We start from the raw sequence: 19,844 nt of genomic DNA on the forward strand, positions 1-19,844 counted from the left end.
TTACACCTGTTTGAATCATGGATCCACAGAGTTTGGTTGCAGGTCTGAATAACCTGGCTTCAAAGGTCCAGAACTTACAAGATTTTGTTATACGTGCTCCAATGTCTGAACCTAAGATCCCTATGCCTGAATTTTTTACCGGAGACAGATCCCGTTTTTTGAATTTCAGAGAGAATTGTAAATTGTTTTTGTCTCTGAAATCTCACTCTGCTGGTGATCCTGCGCAACAGGTTAAAATTGTTATTTCTCTATTGCGGGGTGACCCACAAAGTTGGGCATTTGCATTGTCGCCAGGGGATCCTGCGTTATTAAATGTAGATGCGTTTTTTCTGGCTTTGGGGTTGCTTTATGAAGAACCTAATTTAGAGATTTTGGCTGAGAAAGCCTTGATAGCTCTTTCCCAAGGGCAAGATGAAGCTGAGATATACTGCCAGAAATTTCGTAGATGGTCGGTACTTACTAAATGGAATGAGTGCGCTCTAGCAGCTAATTTTAGAGAAGGTCTCTCTGATGCCGTGAAGGATGTCATGGTGGGGTTCCCTGTGCCTACAGGTCTGAATGATGCCATGAAATTGGCTATCCAGATTGATCGGCGTTTACGGGAGCGCAAATCTGTGCACCATATGGCGGTATCTTCTGAGCAAAAATCTGTGCACCATATGGCGGTATCTTTTGAGCAAAAACCTGTGCACCATATGGCGGTATCTTCTGAGCAAAAACCTGTGCACCATATGGCGGTATCTTCTGAGCAAAAACCTGTGCATCATTTGGCGGTGACCTCTGAAAAGGCACCAGAGCATATGCAATGCGATAGTGTATTGTCTAGAGGCGAACGACAGAATTACAGGCGCAAAAATGGGTTGTGCTTCTATTGTGGAGATCCAGCTCATGTTATATCAGCATGCTCTAAACGCATAAAGAAGGTTGATAAAAAGGTTGATAAATCTTTTTCTATGGGTACCTTGCAGTCTAAATTTCTTTTGTCCGTGACATTGATTTGTACTTTATCATCTGTTACTGTGGATGCTTATGTGGATTCTGGCGCCGCTCTGAGTCTCATGGATTGGTCCTTTGCCAAGCGTTGTGGGTTTGATTTAGAGCCTCTGGAGGTTTCTATTCCCTTAAAGGGTATTGATTCTACACCTTTGGCTAGCAATAAATCACAATATTGGACACAAGTGACTATGCATCTTTCCCCAGACCATCAGGAGATTATTCGTTTCCTTGTGTTATATAATCTACATGACGTATTAGTACTTGGATTACCATGGTTACAAATTCATAATCCAGTCTTGGACTGGAGATCAATGTCTGTGCTGAGTTGGGGATGTCGGGGGATTCATGGGGATGCACCTTTGGTTCCCATTTCTTCATCTACTCCCTCTGAGATCCCAGCATTTCTGTCAGATTTTTATGATGTCTTTCAGGAGCCTAAAACTGATTCTCTCCCCCCTCACAGAGAGTGTGACTGCGCTATTGAGTTGATTCCCGGTAGTAAATTTCCTAAGGGTCGCTTGTTTAATTTGTCTGTACCTGAACATACTGCTATGCGGGAGTATATCAGAGAATCTTTAGAAAAGGGTCATATTCGCCCCTCTTTGTCTCCATTGGGGGCAGGGTTTTTCTTTGTGGGTAAAAAGGATGGTTCATTGAGACCTTGTATCGACTATCGACTTCTGAATAAGATTACTGTTAAATACCAGTACCCGTTACCTTTACTGACTGATCTTTTTGCTCGCATAAAGGGGGCGAAGTGGTTCACTAAGATCGATCTACGTGGTGCGTATAATTTGGTGCGGATTAAGCAGGGGGATGAGTGGAAGACCGCATTTAATACGCCTGAAGGCCATTTTGAGTATTTGGTAATGCCTTTCGGTCTCGCGAATGCCCCTTCCGTTTTTCAGTCCTTTATGCACGATATTTTCCGTGAATATCTGGATAAATTTATGATTGTGTATTTGGATGATATTTTGATTTTTTCGGAGGACTGGGAATCTCATGTTCAACAGGTCAGGAGAGTTTTTCAGGTTTTACGAGCTAATTCTCTATTTGTGAAGGGCTCAAAGTGTATTTTTGGGGTTCAGAGAATTTCCTTTCTGGGATATATTTTTTCCCCTTCATCTATGGAGATGGACCCTGTTAAGGTTCAGGCTATTTGTGATTGGATACAACCTACTTCTCTAAAGAGTCTTCAGAAATTCTTGGGATTTGCTAATTTCTATCGCCGATTCATAGCGGGTTTTTCTGCCATTGCTAAACCTTTGACTGATTTGACCAAGAAGGGTGCTGATGTTGCTAATTGGTCCTCTGCGGCTGTGGAGGCCTTTCGGGAGCTTAAGCGCCGTTTTTCTTCTGCTCCTGTGTTGCGCCAGCCTGATGTTTCGCTCCCGTTCCAGGTTGAAGTAGATGCTTCCGAGATCGGAGCAGGTGCAGTTTTGTCGCAGAGAGGTCCTGACTGCTCAGTGATGAGACCATGTGCGTTTTTCTCTCGAAAGTTTTCGCCTGCTGAGCGAAATTATGATGTTGGAAATCGGGAGCTCTTGGCCATGAAGTGGGCATTTGAGGAGTGGCGTCATTGGCTTGAGGGTGCTAGACACCAGGTGGTGGTCTTGACTGACCACAAAAATCTAATTTATCTTGAGTCAGCCAGGCGTCTGAATCCTAGACAGGCGCGCTGGTCGTTGTTTTTCTCTCGATTTAACTTTGTGGTCTCATATCTGCCTGGGTCTAAGAATGTGAGGGCGGATGCCCTCTCTAGGAGTTTTGAGCCTGACTCGCCTGGTGATTCCGAACCTACTGGCATCCTGAAGGATGGGGTGATATTGTCAGCTGTCTCCCCAGACCTGCGGCGCTCTTTGCAGGAGTTTCAGGTGGATAGGCCTGATCGCTGTCCGCCTGGTAGACTGTTTGTCCCTGATGACTGGACCAGTAGAGTTATTTCGGAGGTTCACTCTTCCGCGTTGGCAGGTCATCCTGGAATTTTTGGCACCAGGGATCTGGTGTCTAGGTCCTTCTGGTGGCCTTCCTTGTCTCGAGATGTACGTATTTTTGTGCAGTCTTGTGATGTTTGTGCTCGGGCTAAGCCCTGCTGTTCCCGGGCCAGCGGGTTGTTGTTGCCCTTGCCTATTCCTAAGAGGCCTTGGACGCACATCTCTATGGACTTTATTTCTGACCTTCCTGTTTCTCGTAGGATGTCCGTCATCTGGGTGGTGTGTGACCGTTTTTCCAAGATGGTTCACTTGGTACCTTTGCCCAAATTGCCCTCCTCCTCTGAGCTGGTCCCTCTATTTTTTCAGAATGTTGTGCGTTTGCATGGTATTCCTGAGAATATAGTTTCTGACAGGGGTACTCAGTTTGTGTCTAGATTTTGGCGGGCGTTCTGTGCCAGGATGGGCATCGACTTGTCGTTTTCGTCTGCATTCCATCCTCAGACTAATGGCCAGACTGAGCGTACTAATCAGACCTTGGAGACTTACTTGAGGTGTTTTGTGTCCGCTGATCAGGACGATTGGCTTGATTTTTTGCCATTGGCAGAGTTTGCCCTTAACAATCGGGCCAGTTCTGCCACTTTGGTTTCTCCATTTTTTTGTAATTCAGGGTTTCACCCTCGCTTTTCGTCCGGTCAATTGGAATCTTCGGATTGTCCTGGAGTAGATGCTGTGGTTGATAGAATGCATCAGATTTGGGGACAGGTTGTGGACAATCTGAAGTTGTCCCAGGAGAAGACTCAACAGTTCACTAATCGTCATCGGCGTGTCGGTCCTCGTCTTTGTGTTGGGGACCTGGTTTGGTTGTCTTCTCGATTTGTTCCTATGAAGGTCTCGTCTCCTAAGTTTAAGCCTCGGTTTATCGGCCCTTATAGGATTCTGGAGGTTCTCAATCCTGTGTCCTTTCGTTTGGACCTCCCAGCATCTTTTACTATTCATAATGTTTTTCATCGGTCATTATTGCGGAGGTATGAGGTGCCGGTTGTTCCGTCTGCTGATCCTCCTGCTCCTGTGCTGGTTGAGGGTGAGTTGGAGTATGTGGTAGAAAAGATCTTGGACTCCCGTGTTTCCAGACGGAAACTTCAGTATCTGGTTAAGTGGAAAGGCTATGGTCAGGAGGATAATTCTTGGGTGACAGCATCTGATGTTCATGCTCCTGATTTGGTTCGTGCATTCCATAGTGCTCATCCAGATCGCCCTGGTGGTTCTGGTGAGGGTTCGGTGCCCCCTCCTTAAGGGGGGGGTACTGTTGTGAATTCTGTTTGTGGGCTCCCCCGGTGGTGTTTTATGGTATTGCCACTTATTTGCCTTCTTCTATCCTTGATCACCTGTTGACACCCATTAGGGGAGTTTCCTATTTAAGGCTGCTTGGCTGCTGGTCCGATGCCGGCCAACAATGTATCAGTAGCATTCTGTTGCATTCTCCTGCCTCAAGTTCCAGTTCAGCTAAGTTGAATTTTGTTCCTAGTTAATGTTATTTTTTGTCCAGCTATCTGCAATGTGACTCTCTGCAGCTGGAAGCTCTCGTGGACTGAAATTGCCACTCCAGTGGCATGAGTTGTCACTGGAGTTTTAAAGTAATTTCAGGATGGTGTTTTGAAGTTGACCATGAAGTAACTCTTTCCTGTACTTCTGCTATCTAGTAAGCGGACCTCACTGTGCTAAATCTGCTGTTCATCCTACGTATGTCTTTTCCTCTTGACTCACCGTCAATATTTGTGGGGGCCTGCTATCTCCTTTTGGGGTTCATCTCTGGAGGTAAGGCAGGCCTGTATATTCCTCTGATAGGGGTAGTTAGATCTCCGGCTGGCGCGTGGTGTCTAGGGCATCGTAGGAAACACTCCCCGGCTACTTCCAGTGTTGTGTCAGGTTCAGGTCACGGTCACTTTAGTTTCCATCACCCGAGAGCTAGTCCGTTTGTTATTTTTGATTTCCCTGCCATTGGGAAAATCATAACAGAGCCCTATGAAAGGCACGGACCAAATCGGAGGCATGAACATCAGAGGCTGTCACCCAAGAGTTATCCTCCTGACCGTAGCCCTTCCACTTGACCAGATACTGAAGTCTCCGTCTGGAAACACGGGAGTCCAAGATCTTCTCGACAACGTACTCCAACTCACCCTCAACCAACACCGGAGCAGGAGGCTCAACGGAAGGCACAACCGGTACCTCATACCTGCGCAACAATGACCGATGGAAGACATTATGAATAGAAAAAGATGCAGGGAGGTCCAAACGAAAGGACACAGGGTTAAGAATCTCCAATATCTTGTACGGGCCGATGAACTGAGGCTTAAACTTAGGAGAAGAAACCTTCATAGGGACAAAACGAGAAGATAACCACACCAAGTCCCCAACACAAAGACGAGGACCAACACGACAACGGCGGTTGGCAAAATGCTGAGTCTTCTCCTGGGACAACTTCAAATTGTCCACCACATGCCCCCAAATCTGATGCAACCTCTCCACCACAGCATCCACTCCAGGACAATCCGAAGACTCCACCTGACCGGAAGAAAAACGAGGATGAAACCCCGAATTACAGAAGAAAGGAGAAACCAAGGTGGCAGAACTAGCCCGATTATTGAGGGCAAACTCCGCCAAGGGCAAAAAGGCAACCCAATCATCCTGATCCGCAGACACAAAACACCTCAAATAAGTCTCCAAGGTCTGATTAGTTCGCTCGGTCTGGCCATTAGTCTGAGGGTGGAAAGCAGACGAAAAAGACAAATCAATGCCCATCCTAGCACAGAACGCTCGCCAAAATCTAGACACGAATTGGGTTCCCCTGTCAGAAACGATATTCTCCGGAATACCATGCAAGCGCACCACATTTTGAAAAAACAGAGGAACCAGCTCGGATGAGGAAGGCAATTTAGGCAAGGGAACCAAATGGACCATCTTAGAAAAACGGTCACACACCACCCAGATGACAGACATCTTCTGAGAAACAGGGAGATCAGAAATAAAATCCATGGAGATGTGAGTCCAAGGCCTCTTCGGAATAAGCAAGGATAACAACAATCCACTAGCCCGAGAACAACAAGGCTTGGCCCGAGCACAAACATCACAAGACTGCACAAAACCTCGCACATCTCGCGACAGGGAAGGCCACCAGAAGGACCTAGCCACCAAATCCCTGGTACCAAAGATTCCAGGATGACCTGCTAACGCAGAAGAATGGACCTCCGAGATGACTCTACTGGTCCAATCATTAGGAACAAACAATCTACCAGGCGGGCAACGATCAGGTCTATCCGCCTGAAACTCCTGCAAGACCCGTCGCAAATCTGGGGAAACAGCAGATAATATCACTCCATCCTTAAGGATACCTGTAGGTTCAGAATTACCAGGTGAATCAGGCTCAAAACTCCTAGAAAGGGCATCCGCCTTCACATTTTTAGAACCCGGTAGGTAAGAAACCACAAAATTAAACCGAGAAAAAAATAACGACCAGCGCGCCTGTCTAGGATTCAGGCGCCTGGCGGACTCAAGATAAATCAAATTCTTGTGGTCGGTCAATACCACCACCTGATGTCTAGCCCCCTCAAGCCAATGACGCCACTCCTCAAAAGCCCACTTCATAGCCAAGAGCTCCCGATTACCAATATCATAATTTCGCTCAGCGGGCGAAAACTTACGAGAAAAGAACGCACAAGGCCTCATCACGGAGCAGTCGGAACTTTTCTGCGACAAAACCGCCCCAGCTCCGATTTCTGAAGCGTCGACCTCAACCTGAAAAGGAAGAGTAACATCAGGCTGACGCAATACAGGGACGGAAGAAAAGCGGCGCTTAAGCTCCCGAAAGGCCTCCACAGCCGCAGGGGACCATTCAGCAACATCAGCACCCTTCTTAGTCAAATCAGTCAACGGTTTAGCGACATCAGAAAAACCAGTTATAAATCGACGATAAAAATTAGCAAAGCCCAAAAACTTCTGAAGGCTCTTAAGAGAAGAGGGTTGCGTCCAATCACAAATAGCCTGAACCTTGACAGGGTCCATCTCAATGGAAGAGGGGGAAAAAATGTACCCCAAAAACGAAATCTTTTGAACCCCAAAAACGCACTTAGAACCCTTTACACACAAGGAATTAGAGCGCAAAACCTGAAAAACCCTCCTGACCTGTTGGACATGAGAGTCCCAGTCATCCGAAAAAATCAAAATATCATCCAGATACACAATCAAAAATTTATCCAAATATTCACGGAAAATGTCATGCATAAAGGACTGAAAGACTGAAGGGGCATTTGAAAGACCAAAAGGCATTACTAAATACTCAAAATGGCCCTCAGGCGTATTAAATGCGGTTTTCCACTCATCCCCCTGCTTAATTCGCACTAAATTATACGCCCCACGAAGATCAATCTTAGAGAACCACTTGGCCCCCTTTATTCGAGCAAACAAATCAGTAAGCAGTGGCAAAGGATACTGATATTTAACCGTGATTTTATTCAAAAGCCGATAATCAATACACGGCCTCAAAGAGCCATCTTTTTTAGATACAAAGAAAAAAACGGCTCCTAAGGGAGATGACGAAGGACGAATATGTCCCTTTTCCAAGGACTCCTTAATATATTCCCGCATAGCAGCATGTTCAGGCACAGATAGATTAAATAAACGACCCTTTGGAAACTTACTGCCCGGAATCAGATCTATAGTACAATCACACTCTCTGTGCGGAGGTAGTGAACCAATTTTAGGCTCCTCAAAAACGTCACGATAATCAGATAAAAATTCCGGAATCTCAGAGGGAATAGATGACGAAATGGAAACCAAAGGTACGTCCCCATGAGTCCCCTGACATCCCCAGCTTAACACAGACATTGCTTTCCAGTCGAGGACTGGGTTATGAGATTGCAGCCATGGCAATCCAAGCACCAACACATCATGTAGATTATACAACACAAGGAAGCGAATAATCTCCTGGTGATCCGGATTAATACGCATAGTTACTTGTGTCCAGTATTGTGGTTTATTACTAGCCAATGGCGTGGAGTCAATACCCTTCAGAGGTATAGAAACTTCCAGAGGCTCTAAATCAAACCCACAGCGTTTGGCAAAGGACCAATCCATAAGACTCAAAGCGGCGCCAGAGTCGACATAGGCGTCCGCGGTAATAGACGATAAAGAGCAAATCAGGGTCACAGATAGAATAAACTTAGACTGTAAAGTGCCAATTGAAACAGACTTATCAACCTTCTTAGTACGTTTAGAGCATGCTGATATAACATGAGTTGAATCACCACAATAGAAGCATAACCCATTTTTTCGCCTAAAATTCTGTCGTTCGCTTCTGGACAGAATTCTATCACATTGCATAATCTCTGGCGCCTTCTCAGTAGACACCGCCAAATGGTGCACAGGTTTGCGCTCCCGCAAACGCCGATCAATCTGAATAGCCATTGTCATGGACTCATTCAGACCTGTAGGCACAGGGAACCCCACCATAACATCCTTAATGGCATCAGAGAGACCCTCTCTGAAATTCGCCGCCAGGGCGCACTCATTCCACTGAGTAAGCACAGACCACTTACGAAATTTTTGGCAGTATATCTCAGCCTCATCTTGCCCTTGAGACAGGGCCATTAAGGCTTTTTCAGCCTGAATCTCTAAATGAGGTTCCTCATAAAGCAGCCCCAAAGCCAGGAAAAACGCATCCACATTGAGCAACGCAGGATCCCCTGGTGTCAAAGCAAATGCCCAGTCCTGAGGGTCGCCCCGGAGCAAGGAAATTACAATCCTGACCTGCTGTGCAGGATCTCCAGCGGAGCGAGATCTCAGAGACAAAAATAATTTACAATTATGTTTGAAATTCTGGAAGCGAGATCTATCCCCGGAGAAAAATTCAGGTAAAGGAATTCTAGGTTCAGATACAGGAGCATGAATAACAAAATCCTGTAAACTTTGAACCTTCCCAGCGAGATTATCCAAACCTGTAGCTAAACTCTGAGGATCCATATTAATCAGGTGAAATCAGAACCATTCAAGGATTAGAAGGAGAGAGAGACGAAGGCTGCAGTAAGCAGAGATGCTAGTGAATCAACTAATGAGCAAACTCAGGAAAAAAAAAAAAAAATTCTCTGCAGACTTCTTTTCTCTCCTTTCTTCTGCCAATTATTTTAACCCTGGGCCGGCCAAACTGTCATGTTCTCAATGGCCAGAGACCGTAGTAAAGCATACAAAGGACTAGCTCTTGGAAGATGGGAACTCGAGCTGACTGTGAGCTAAACCTACCGCACAACTAATAGTGGCCGGGTAGCGTGCCTACGTTTTATCCCTAGACGCCCAGCGCCAGCCGGAGAACTGACTGACCCTAGCAGAGGAAAATACAGACCTGGCTTACCTCTAGAGAAATTTTCCCCAAAAGGCAGACAGTAGCCCCCACATATAATGTCGGTGATTTTAGAGGAAATTGACATACGAAGTATGAAGATAGGTTTAGCAAATTGAGGTCCGCTTACTAGATAGTAGGAAGACAGAAAAGGGAACTACACAGTCAGCTGAAAACCCTTTCAAAACACCATCCTGAAATTACTTTAAGACTCTAATATCAACTCATGACACCAGAGTGGCAATTTCAGCTCACAAGAGCTTCCAGCCTCAGAAATACTCAAACACAGAGAACTGGAACAAAAATGCAAAACAAACTTAGGACTCAAAGTCCAACTTAGCTGATAGTAGTCTAGGAGCAGGAACATGCAACAGAAAGGCTTCTGGTAACATTGTTGGCCGGCATAGAAATGACTGAGGAGCAAGGCTAAATAGACAACTCCCACATCCTGATGGAAACAGGTGAACAGAGGAGATGAAGCACATAAGTGCAGTACCACCAGAAACCACCGGGGGAGCCCAGAAACCAAATTCACAACATATCTCATTAAGTTGAAAGGTTGTTGTCCTGAAGATAACTCCTGGGTTGATTTGGAGGATCTTCAGGTGGATCACTTGGTGAGGGAGCGATGCTACACGATAGGGGCTCTGAGGGTCCCTTGGCCCCTCTTAGAATGGGGGTACTGTCACGGCTCAGTTTGGGGATTTGTATGCTGCGTGGTGAATTCGGCTGTCTGCTGAGCTATTGCCTTTTTGTCCCTGTCCAAATGCTGATGGTTCCAATTGGCTTTATTCCCCATTCTTGGTTTGCTCCTCGCCAAGTGTTTTCCATTTTCATGTTTTGGTCTGCCCTATCACATTCTGGGTTGGGTTTTATATGCTCACCCTGCACTTCCTTGCTGGCTATACCTCTATGTGGACTTGGGATTAGGAGTTACAGCCCTTCAGGTAAGGGATTTACCTTGCATGTTAAACAACAGTTGAAATCCTGCACTGAGTCTTCCCTCCCAGTTCCTCTTCCTTTCACCTTTTTAGGTTTCTGGGAGGTTATACTTGTTCTGTTGGATATTGACCTTCCTTATCTTTCCATCAACCTTATATAAATGTGTTTTCATTTTCTCACCTTGGGTTTTGTATATACCTGCACACTTTCCTCTCCTCTTGTTGGCAGTGTGTTGCAGCCTTCTCTCTGGTTCCTCAGGAGGTACGAGAATCCTCTTGATGGCCTTTTAGTGCCAAGGTGGTGTTTTTGAGTTGAGCTAGGGTCTTTCCAGTCTGTACAGGGACCAGTTGGGTGTGAGTGTGGCGTCTCCCTTTACAGTAGAAGATCTTCCCTTTTTCACTTACCAGTGAATGAGTGCGTGTTATGTTCATAACAGGAATGCCCAAAATCAGAGGAAAAATGTGCCATTGGAAAACATATTAATCCTGGTTGATGCATTTCGAAGTATAATAATTTTTACTGTGTTTTTACTGGACAAAAAATAAAGTTTACGGTTTTATCAAGGTGCCGGATCAGCTGATGTTTTGATTGCACTATTGCTATGGATTGAGGACCCTTTGCACTTACCTAGACAGGTGAGCAGCTTATCTGTTCTGTGTTTTTAAACTGTTGATTGACCAGAAGAGATTTAATTATATGTGAGGTGATTATCTAGCCTGTTGGGCAGTCATATAGTGTGCCAATTGGGCATTTGTTATACATCTTAATCTAGAGTCTGGTCAAAGACTCATTTTTTAAGTAATTCAGAGTGGGAGGAAGTAATTTGCTTAACCAAAAAGGTTACAGTTAAACAGTAGCTCAATTCTTTGCTGCATAATGTATAGCCCTATTACTCCATGTATATGAAAATGTATTAACCCTGTTTTGCCATTAAAATTAAATGAATAACTGTATATTCAATCAGCTTGTCTTTGTGTTTTGCAGTACATGGGTTGCATTGAAGTGTTGCAGTCCATGAGGTCTCTTGATTTTGGCACCAGAACACAAGTTACAAGGTAAAATGGATGCCTAACCATTATAGATTGTCAGTTCGTTATTGTTATATACTTGTTATCTTTAGTAAGCACTGATAATAGTTTTCCTAATATGCTATTTTACTTTCAAAATGAGCATCCCAGCCTGAATCTTTTATAACCTATAGATTGGACAGATGATAAATGCTAGAATAAGGGGATCCAATTGCTGGGACCCACATGAATCATCAGTAGGATGGGTGCAAGACCCTTTAAGTAGGGTAGTGTCCTAACTATGAGTTTTCAGCTGTGTAGTGCAGCGGTAGCCACACTGTGCAGTGATGAGGCGGTGACCCAGCAAAGTTCAAAGCAAAATGTGTTTTAATGTTCAACTCACAGAAAATACACAGCACACAATGTCCTCCAGATAGCAGCCGGGAAACAAAAGAGTCCACATTCGAGTCCTAGCTGCCGTGGGAGACTGCACCGCCGTGTACACTGTAGGTGCCAGGCCTTTTGGCTTTGCTTGGCCTTTTGGCTCCGCTTGCCTATGTTACCTCACACAGGGGGAGCTCTGCAGAGCCTTCTACTCTGCACACTTGCAAAACCAAACTGACACACCCAACCCTCTGCTTCAGGAGCTTTTACAAGGAACCTGTGGCCGTAGGCCACATGGAAAACCCGACCGGGAAGGAAACGGACTGCCCCACTACCATCCTGTAGTCCATTTCAAAAACAAAAGCCCAGAGCAGTTTTTTTTTTAAAATCTGCCTTGGACAAATAGCTTGCCCAAGACCAACACTTACTTTTATTTTGTATTGCAATCACAGCTATGCCTGTGACTGCAATGCACTCCCACAGCCACAATATGCCTCTCTGCGCATCCTGGGGGGGCACATAGCAACCCTCACATGTGACACTGGTCACTGCCTCACAGCTGTTACAAGACTAGAAGAAAATATTAAGAAAAAAATAAGCACTAAACAGAAAGTGTGTATAAATAAACATTTGTATACCAGTTAATGTATATAAAAAAGTAATGTACATTGTTAATTTCATAAATCACTAATCATTCATGGGTGATTACATTTAAAGCATCTTAAATAAAATATTAATGAAACCTCTTATGCCTTCCATGCAACAATGAAACCGTTTTGTACACCATGGCTAGCTCAATATGCTTATACCAGAACTACCTATAATATAAATTAAAGGGAACCTGTCATACAAAAATACACCAATAACCTACAACTGAAAGCCAGAGACTGTCGGAAGGAATACAGTTCATTTCTTCCTGGCAGTGGGGCTCTAAGTGCGGGCACTGGGCAGGTTCAGAACGCTATTAGCCTGCAGATTAATCAGATATCTGCAGGATGATAGCGTTTCTTTCAGAGGTGGATTAAGGGTAGCCAGGGCCCCGGGCTGTTCAGACACTGTGGGCTCCCCCGGTCATGTGACGGAGGTCATGTGACGGGGGTCATGTGACGGGGGTCATGTTATACCCGAACCAGATTATTCCAGAAAAATGGCCGGGCCCTACTCTACTGTAACCTATTAAATATTTGTTAAAATCTGCAATACAATATAGGTATATTTTGACCAATAATATCACATACAAGGAACAAATACCACCGCGCCATGACCAGACCACAAATTACAACCACAGTGATCAAATAATATCACATACAAGGAACAAATACCACCGCACCATGTCAAGACCACATATTACCACCACTTGGTGACCAAATAGCACATTCAAGGGACAAACACCACAACACCATTTCCAGACCACATATTACCACCACATAGTGACTGAATACTACAATACTGATCAGTAATTAAAAACAAAACAAAACACAATACTATCACCATAAGTGCCAGTATTCACAGGAGATCTGTACTTAGTATGCAGTGTCTGTGTAGAGGTAATACAGAGATCACTGGTGGTATTATACACAGGAGCTCTGCATATAATGTATAGGTAATACAGTGATCACTGGTGACATTGTACACAGGACCTCTGTATATAGTATACAGTGTATAGTGTCAGTGTATAGGTAACACTGACTCACCAGTGACGTCTCTAGGTGAAGTCCTTCATCTTTCATCCAGCACAGACCGCCATCATTTCTTCCAGCCAGGATTCGTTTCTGCAGGAAATAACACAGTTATCTCGAGCACTGCTTGCAGAACACATTACTTAATTTTTCACAACTTCTACATTACACCACATGGAGAAAAAAAGGCGATATAGTGTCACTCTGCACAGTAACAGGACCGCCCCCCCCCCCCATTTAAAACAGTATACTCAAAAAATAAAATAAATACATCACTGCAGTAATAATATCCCTTAATTAGCCCCTATGGTAATAATATTCCCCACCCTGGCCCTGAGTATCTCATTCCTGGCTCCAGCCATATGTTCTCCCATCCTGCACTCATGAGTATCCATTCTACACCATATGATCTCCCCACCCTGCCCCATCTGTCTCCATCGTATCCATCCTGCCCCATGATCCAATCCTGCCCCATGTCTTTCATTCTGCCCCGTGTCTCCAATCATGCCCCGTGTCTACATTCTGCCCATGCCTCCAGTCCTGCCCCCAGTGTGTCCAGCAATCTGCCCCTGTGTGTCCAGCATATTACCCCCAGTGTGTCCAGCATATTACCCCCAGTGTGTCCAGCAATCTGCCCCAGTATGTCCAGCATTGCCGTCAGTGTGTCCAGCAATCTGCCCCAGTGTCTCCAGCATTGCTCCAGTGTCTCCAGCAATCTGCCCCAGTGTGTCCTCCAGCATTGCCCCCAGTGTGTCCAGCAATCTGCCCCCAGTGTGTCCAGCAATCTGCCCCAGTGTCTCCAGCATTGCCCCCAGTGTGTCCAGCAATCTGCCCCAGTATGTCCTCCAGCATTGCCCCAGTCTGTCCTCCAGCATTGCCCCCAGTGTGTCCAGCAATCTGCCCCAGTGTCTCCAGCATTGCCCCAGTGTCTCCATCAATCTGCCCCAGTGTGCCCTCCAGCATTGCCCCAGTGTGTCCAGCAATCTGCTCCAGTGTCTCCAGCATTGCCCCAGTGTCTCCAGCAATCTGCCCCAGTGTGTCCTCCAGCATTGCCCCAGTGTGTCCAGCAATCTGCCCCAGTGTCTCCAGCAATCTGCCCCAGTGTCTCCAGCATTGCCCCAGTGTCTCCAGCATTGCCTCAGTGTCTCCAGCAATCGGCCCCAGTGTCTCCAGCATTGCCCCCAGTGTGTCCAGCAATCTGCCCCAGTGTCTCCAGCATTGCCCCAGTGTCTCCAGCATTGCCCCCAGTGTGTCCAGCAATCTGCCCCAGTGTCTCCAGCATTGCCCCAGTGTCTCCAGCAATCTGCCCCAGTGTGTCCTCCAGCATTGCCTCAGTGTGTCCAGCAATCTGCCCATGTCTCCAGCATTGCCCCAGTGTCTCCAGCAATCTGCCCCAGTGTCTCCAGCATTGCCCCCAGTGTGTCCAGCAATCTGCCTCAGTGTCTCCAGCATTGCCCCAGTGTGTCCTCCAGCATTGCCCCCAGTGTGTCCACCGTTAGCTTATCAAAAAACAAAACAAAACAAAACAAAAACAAACAGAGTCTCCTCACCTGTCCAGCGCTCCAGGCGGCGAGGTCCCTCCAGCAGCGCACACTCGCCGGCGACTGACAATGACGTCAGACGCCGGCGACATGTGCGCTGCGGCCGACTTCAGCTGCCAGCCTCCAATTGGCTGGCGGCTGTTGTTAACTATTGACGTGCGGGCGCGCGCCCGCACGTCAATAGGAAACCGCCGCAGCGCCGGAAGGGCCCGGTGAGCAGATGAGACGGGGCCCGATGCGGGCCCCCTCTCTCTGCCCACCGGGTCCGGGGGCACATAAATGCCAGCGGGCATTCACACTCACACCACTGGGCCCTGGGCTACCGCCCATATTGACCCTCTGATAATCCGCCCCTGGTTTCTTTACATGACATAACATATGTATTGTACAAAAAAAGGTAGCAATATATCATGAAATAAATGAATGCTCATCCCTGAATGCCCAGAGTCACAGTTTGAAGATCACTGCTTTAAAGGAAACTTGTCAGATCAGTGAAATCAGAAAAAAAGCGTTGTAGGCTAGGGGCTATAATTAGGGCAGCATGGTGGCTCAGCGCTGGAGTCCTGGGTTCAAATCCCATCAAGTACAACATCTGCAAGGAGTTTGTATGTTCTTCCCTTGTTTGCGTGGGTTTCCTCCCACATTCCAAAGACATACTGATAGGGAATTTAGATTGTGAGCCCCATCAAGGACAGCGATGATAATGTGTGCAAACTGTAAAGCGCTGCAGAATATGTTAGCGCTATATAAAAATAAAGTATTATTATTATTAGCATCCTGAGCATGTCTACATATGTCCATGTCATATCTCACACCCAGTGGTGACAGGAGAAAAAGGCATTATAATGGCACTGCACCCTGCTTTACAATGAGCTATTGTTTAGTCATGTCCACTGTACAACTAAATACTTACATAATGTAGCTAAAACAAAGGGAAGTGTATAGGTACATCCATAGAGGGCACGATCCTGTATGTCTTAAGTAGTAAGTTATTCCCTCCTGATCCCGAGTGTCATTCGACTGGATCATCATTCAGAGCAAGAATTTTATTAGTGATGAGCGAGTGTACTGGTTGCTCGGGTTTTCCTGAGCACGCTCGGGTGATCTCCGAGTATTTGTTAGTGTTTGGAGATTTAGTTTTTGTTGATGTAACTGCATGATTTACGGCTGCTAGCCAGCCTGAGTACATGTGGGGGTTGCCTGGTTGCTAGGGAATCCCCACATGTAATCAAGCTGTCTAGTAGTCGCAAATCATGCAGCTGCTGCAAGGAAAACTAAATCTCCGAACACTAACAAATACCCGGAGACCACCCGAGCGTGCTCGGGAAAACCCGAGCAACAAGTACACTCGCTCATCACTAAATTTCATACATTTACATATTAAGAATTTTTTTTTTCTCTTCTACAAAAGCATCTAAGCCCTTTTTGAAATCATGGATGGTTCCTGTTGTGACCAGCTCCTGGGGTCGGCTGTTTCACAGATGAATAGTTCTCATAGTAAAGAAGCCTTGCATCCTAAGAAGACTGAACCTTTCTCCTGGTGGAGGGAGTGCCCTGTCTTTTGAGAGGGGGTTATAATGAAACAGCTTTTGACCATATTTTTGTATGGGCTATTTATGTGCTTCCTTTAATCTTTCCTCATAGCTAAGATCCTCTGTGCCCCTTATCAGTTTTGTGGGTCTGCTTTGTTTTTTCTAACTCCAGAGAATTCTCTCTATGAACTGGTGCCCAGAACTGAACTGCATATCCAAGATTAATAATCTAATATATAATTGCCTAGAATACTACTTCCTGCAATTTGTGCCAACTTCCGTGGCTTTGTCCGGAACTAATGTCCGGAGCTAATGTCCGGAGATAATGTCCGGAGCTAATGTCCGGAGATAATGTCCGGAGCTAATGTCCGGAGATAAGTGACGTCACCAGTGTCCTACACCCAGGCAGAGCACAGGGGCCCCAGGCAGCATATGGGGCCCCAGGCAGAGCACAGTGGCCCCAGGCAGAGCACAGGGGCCCCAGGCAGCATATGGGGCCCCAGGCAGAGCACAGTGGCCCCAGGCAGAGCACAGGGGCCCCAGGCAGCATATGGGGCCCCAGGCAGAGCACAGGGGCCCCAGGCAGAGCACAGTGGCCCCAGGCAGCATATGGGGCCCCAGGCAGAGCACAGTGGTCCCAGGCAGAGCACAGGGGCCCCAGGCAGCTTATGGGGCCCCAGGCAGAACACAGTGGCCCCAGGCAGAACATGGGGCCCCAGGCAGAGCACAGTGGCCCCAGGCAGAGCACAGGGGCCCCAGGCAGAACATGGGGCCCCAGGCAGAGCACAGGGGCCCCAGGCAGAGCACAGGGGCCCCAGGCAGCATATGGGGCCCCAGGCAGAGCACAGGGGCCCCAGGCAGCATATGGGGCCCCAGGCAGAGCACAGTGGCCCCAGGCAGAGCACAGGGGCCCCAGGCAGCATATGGGGCCCCAGGCAGAGCACAGTGGTCCCAGGCAGAGCACAGGGGCCCAGGCAGCCTATGGGGCCCCAGGCAGAGCACAGTGGCCCCAGGCAGAACATGGGGCCCCAGGCAGAGCACAGGGGCCCCAGGCAGAGCACAGGGGCCCCAGGCAGCATATGGGGCCCCAGGCAGAGCACAGTGGTCCCAGGTAGAGCACAGGGGCCCCAGGCAGCCTATGGGGCCCCAGACAGAGCACAGGGGCCCCAGGCTGCATATGGGGCCCCAGGCAGAGCACAGTGGCCCCAGGCAGAGCACAGGGGCCCCAGGCAGAACATGGGGCCCCAGGCAGAGCACAGGGGCCCCAGGCAGAGCACAGGGGCCCCAGGCAGCATATGGGGCCCCAGGCAGAGCACAGGGGCCCCAGGCAGCATATGGGGCCCCAGGCAGAGCACAGCGATATTTTGGACCACTGTGCGGTGTTTCAGACCCCCTGTGTGATGTCTGGGGCCCTGTTCTTAAGTATATTAAAGATTAAAGTAACGTATATTAAAGTATATTATAGATCAAATTTGACACGTTTATGAGCACCATTGAGTGATATACTCAAGAATGACATAATTTTTCAACATTTTATGGTTTCAAACTGTAAACACTCAGAGTTTTTTTTACTTCAACCAGAAAACCTTAACGGTTCATAAAAAACTTGACTGTTCAGGATATGATAAAAGTCATAGTATTCTGAATCTTTAACTTATAAAGATACCTTTACATGGGGTGATTATTGGTTCCAGAGAGGCTTTCGGCCGATAATCGTACACATGGCTGGTGACAGGACAATACAATATAAACGTTCAAAGGTAAACACTGATAACATTAAAATCTAATATATAATTGCCTAGAATACTGATGTCTTTCATCACTCCCCTCATAAGCATGTTCATGGATCCTGTGTAACTGTACCTTAAATAACAAGAATTGTCAAGAGCTGGTGAGTGCAGCCATTTTTTGTTCTTTCTTACTATTATTTATTAATTGTATTATTCTTACATTTGAATAAATAAAGTATATATGGATTCTAGACTCCCGATTCTTTAGAATCGGGCTGCCATCTAGTAATAATAATATTTATATAGTGCCAACATATTCCACAGCGCTTTACAGACATTATCATCGCTATCCCCAATGGAGCTTATAATCTAAACTAGATGGTGGCCCGATTCTAACGCATCGGGTATTCCAGAATATGCATGTCCACGTAGTATATTGCCCAGTGACGTAGTATATTGCCCAGTTACGTAGTATATTGCCCAGCCACGTAGTATATTGCCGAGCCACGTAGTATATTGCCCAGTCACGTAGTATATTGCCCAGCCACGTAGTATATTGCCCAGTAACGTAGTATATTGCCCAACCACGTAGTATATTGCCCAGCTACGTAGTATATTGCCCAGCCACGTAGTATATTGCCCAGTTACGTAGTATATTGCCCAGCCACGTAGTATATTGCCCAGTCACGTAGTATATTGCCCAGCCACGTATATTGCCCAGTAACGTAGTATATTGCCCAGCGACGTAGTATATTGGCCAGCTATGTAGTTTATTGCCTAGCCACGTAGTATATTGCCCAGCAATGTAGTATATTGCCTAGCCACGTAGTATATTGCACAGCCACGTAGTATGTAGTATATTGGTCAGCCACGTAGTATATTGCCCAGTAATGTAGTATATTGGCCAGTGACACAAAATAAAAAATAAACATATACTCACCTTAGTCCTGGCTCCTGTGTACGGTGCACGCGGCAGCTTCCGGTCCTGGGTTGGTATGACTATCAGCGCAGGACCTGTGATGACGTCGCGGTCACATGACTGTGACGTCATGGCAGATCATTCTCGTGCAGGCGCGCAGGACATGTGATGAAGTCGCGGTCACATGACCGTAACGTCATGGCAGGTCCTTCTCCCGCAGGCGCGCAGGACCTGTGATCACGTCGCGGTCACATGACCGTGACGTAATGGCAGGTCCTTCTCGCGCAGGCCCTGTGATGACGTCGCGGTCACATGGCCGTGACGTCATGGCAGGTCCTTCTGCCATAGCATCCTTAGCACCGGAACCTGCCGGCGGACAGGACGCGACGTCGGAGGGTGAGAATAACGTTTGTTTTTTTTAAATTATTATTATTATTATTTGTAACATTAGATCGTTTTACTATTGATGCAGCATACGCAGCATCAATAGTAAAAACTTGGTCACACAGGGTTAATAGCTGCGTAACCGGAGTGCATTACACCGCGCTCCGGTAACGCTGGCATTAACCCTGTGTGAGGGCTGACTGGATGACTGGAGGGGAGTATGGAGCGGGCACTGACTGCAGGGAGGAAAGAGCGGCCATATTGCCGCCGGACTGTGGCCGTCGCTAATTGGTCGTGGCAATGGTCGTGGGCATTTTGCCACGACTAGTGTTGAGCGATACTTTCCGATATCGGAAAGTATCGGTATCGGAAAGTATCGGCCGATACCGTCACAGTATCGGAATCCAA

The 19,844-nt window shown here is 46.9% G+C and overlaps 1 protein-coding gene across 1 annotated transcript in view; it reads left to right on the forward strand.

Moving 5' to 3' along the window:
• The window catches only part of SHC4 (SHC adaptor protein 4), a 201,506-nt gene that overhangs the window by 86,951 nt on the left and 94,711 nt on the right, over positions 1 to 19,844 (forward strand). The window contains exon 2 of the mRNA XM_077263716.1: positions 11,245 to 11,315. Coding sequence (XP_077119831.1) covers positions 11,245 to 11,315 — 71 coding nt within the window. The remainder of the gene's footprint in view (positions 1 to 11,244; positions 11,316 to 19,844) is intronic.

Source organism: Ranitomeya variabilis, chromosome 5, assembly GCF_051348905.1.
Source record: "Ranitomeya variabilis isolate aRanVar5 chromosome 5, aRanVar5.hap1, whole genome shotgun sequence".
NCBI lineage: Eukaryota > Metazoa > Chordata > Amphibia > Anura > Dendrobatidae > Ranitomeya > Ranitomeya variabilis.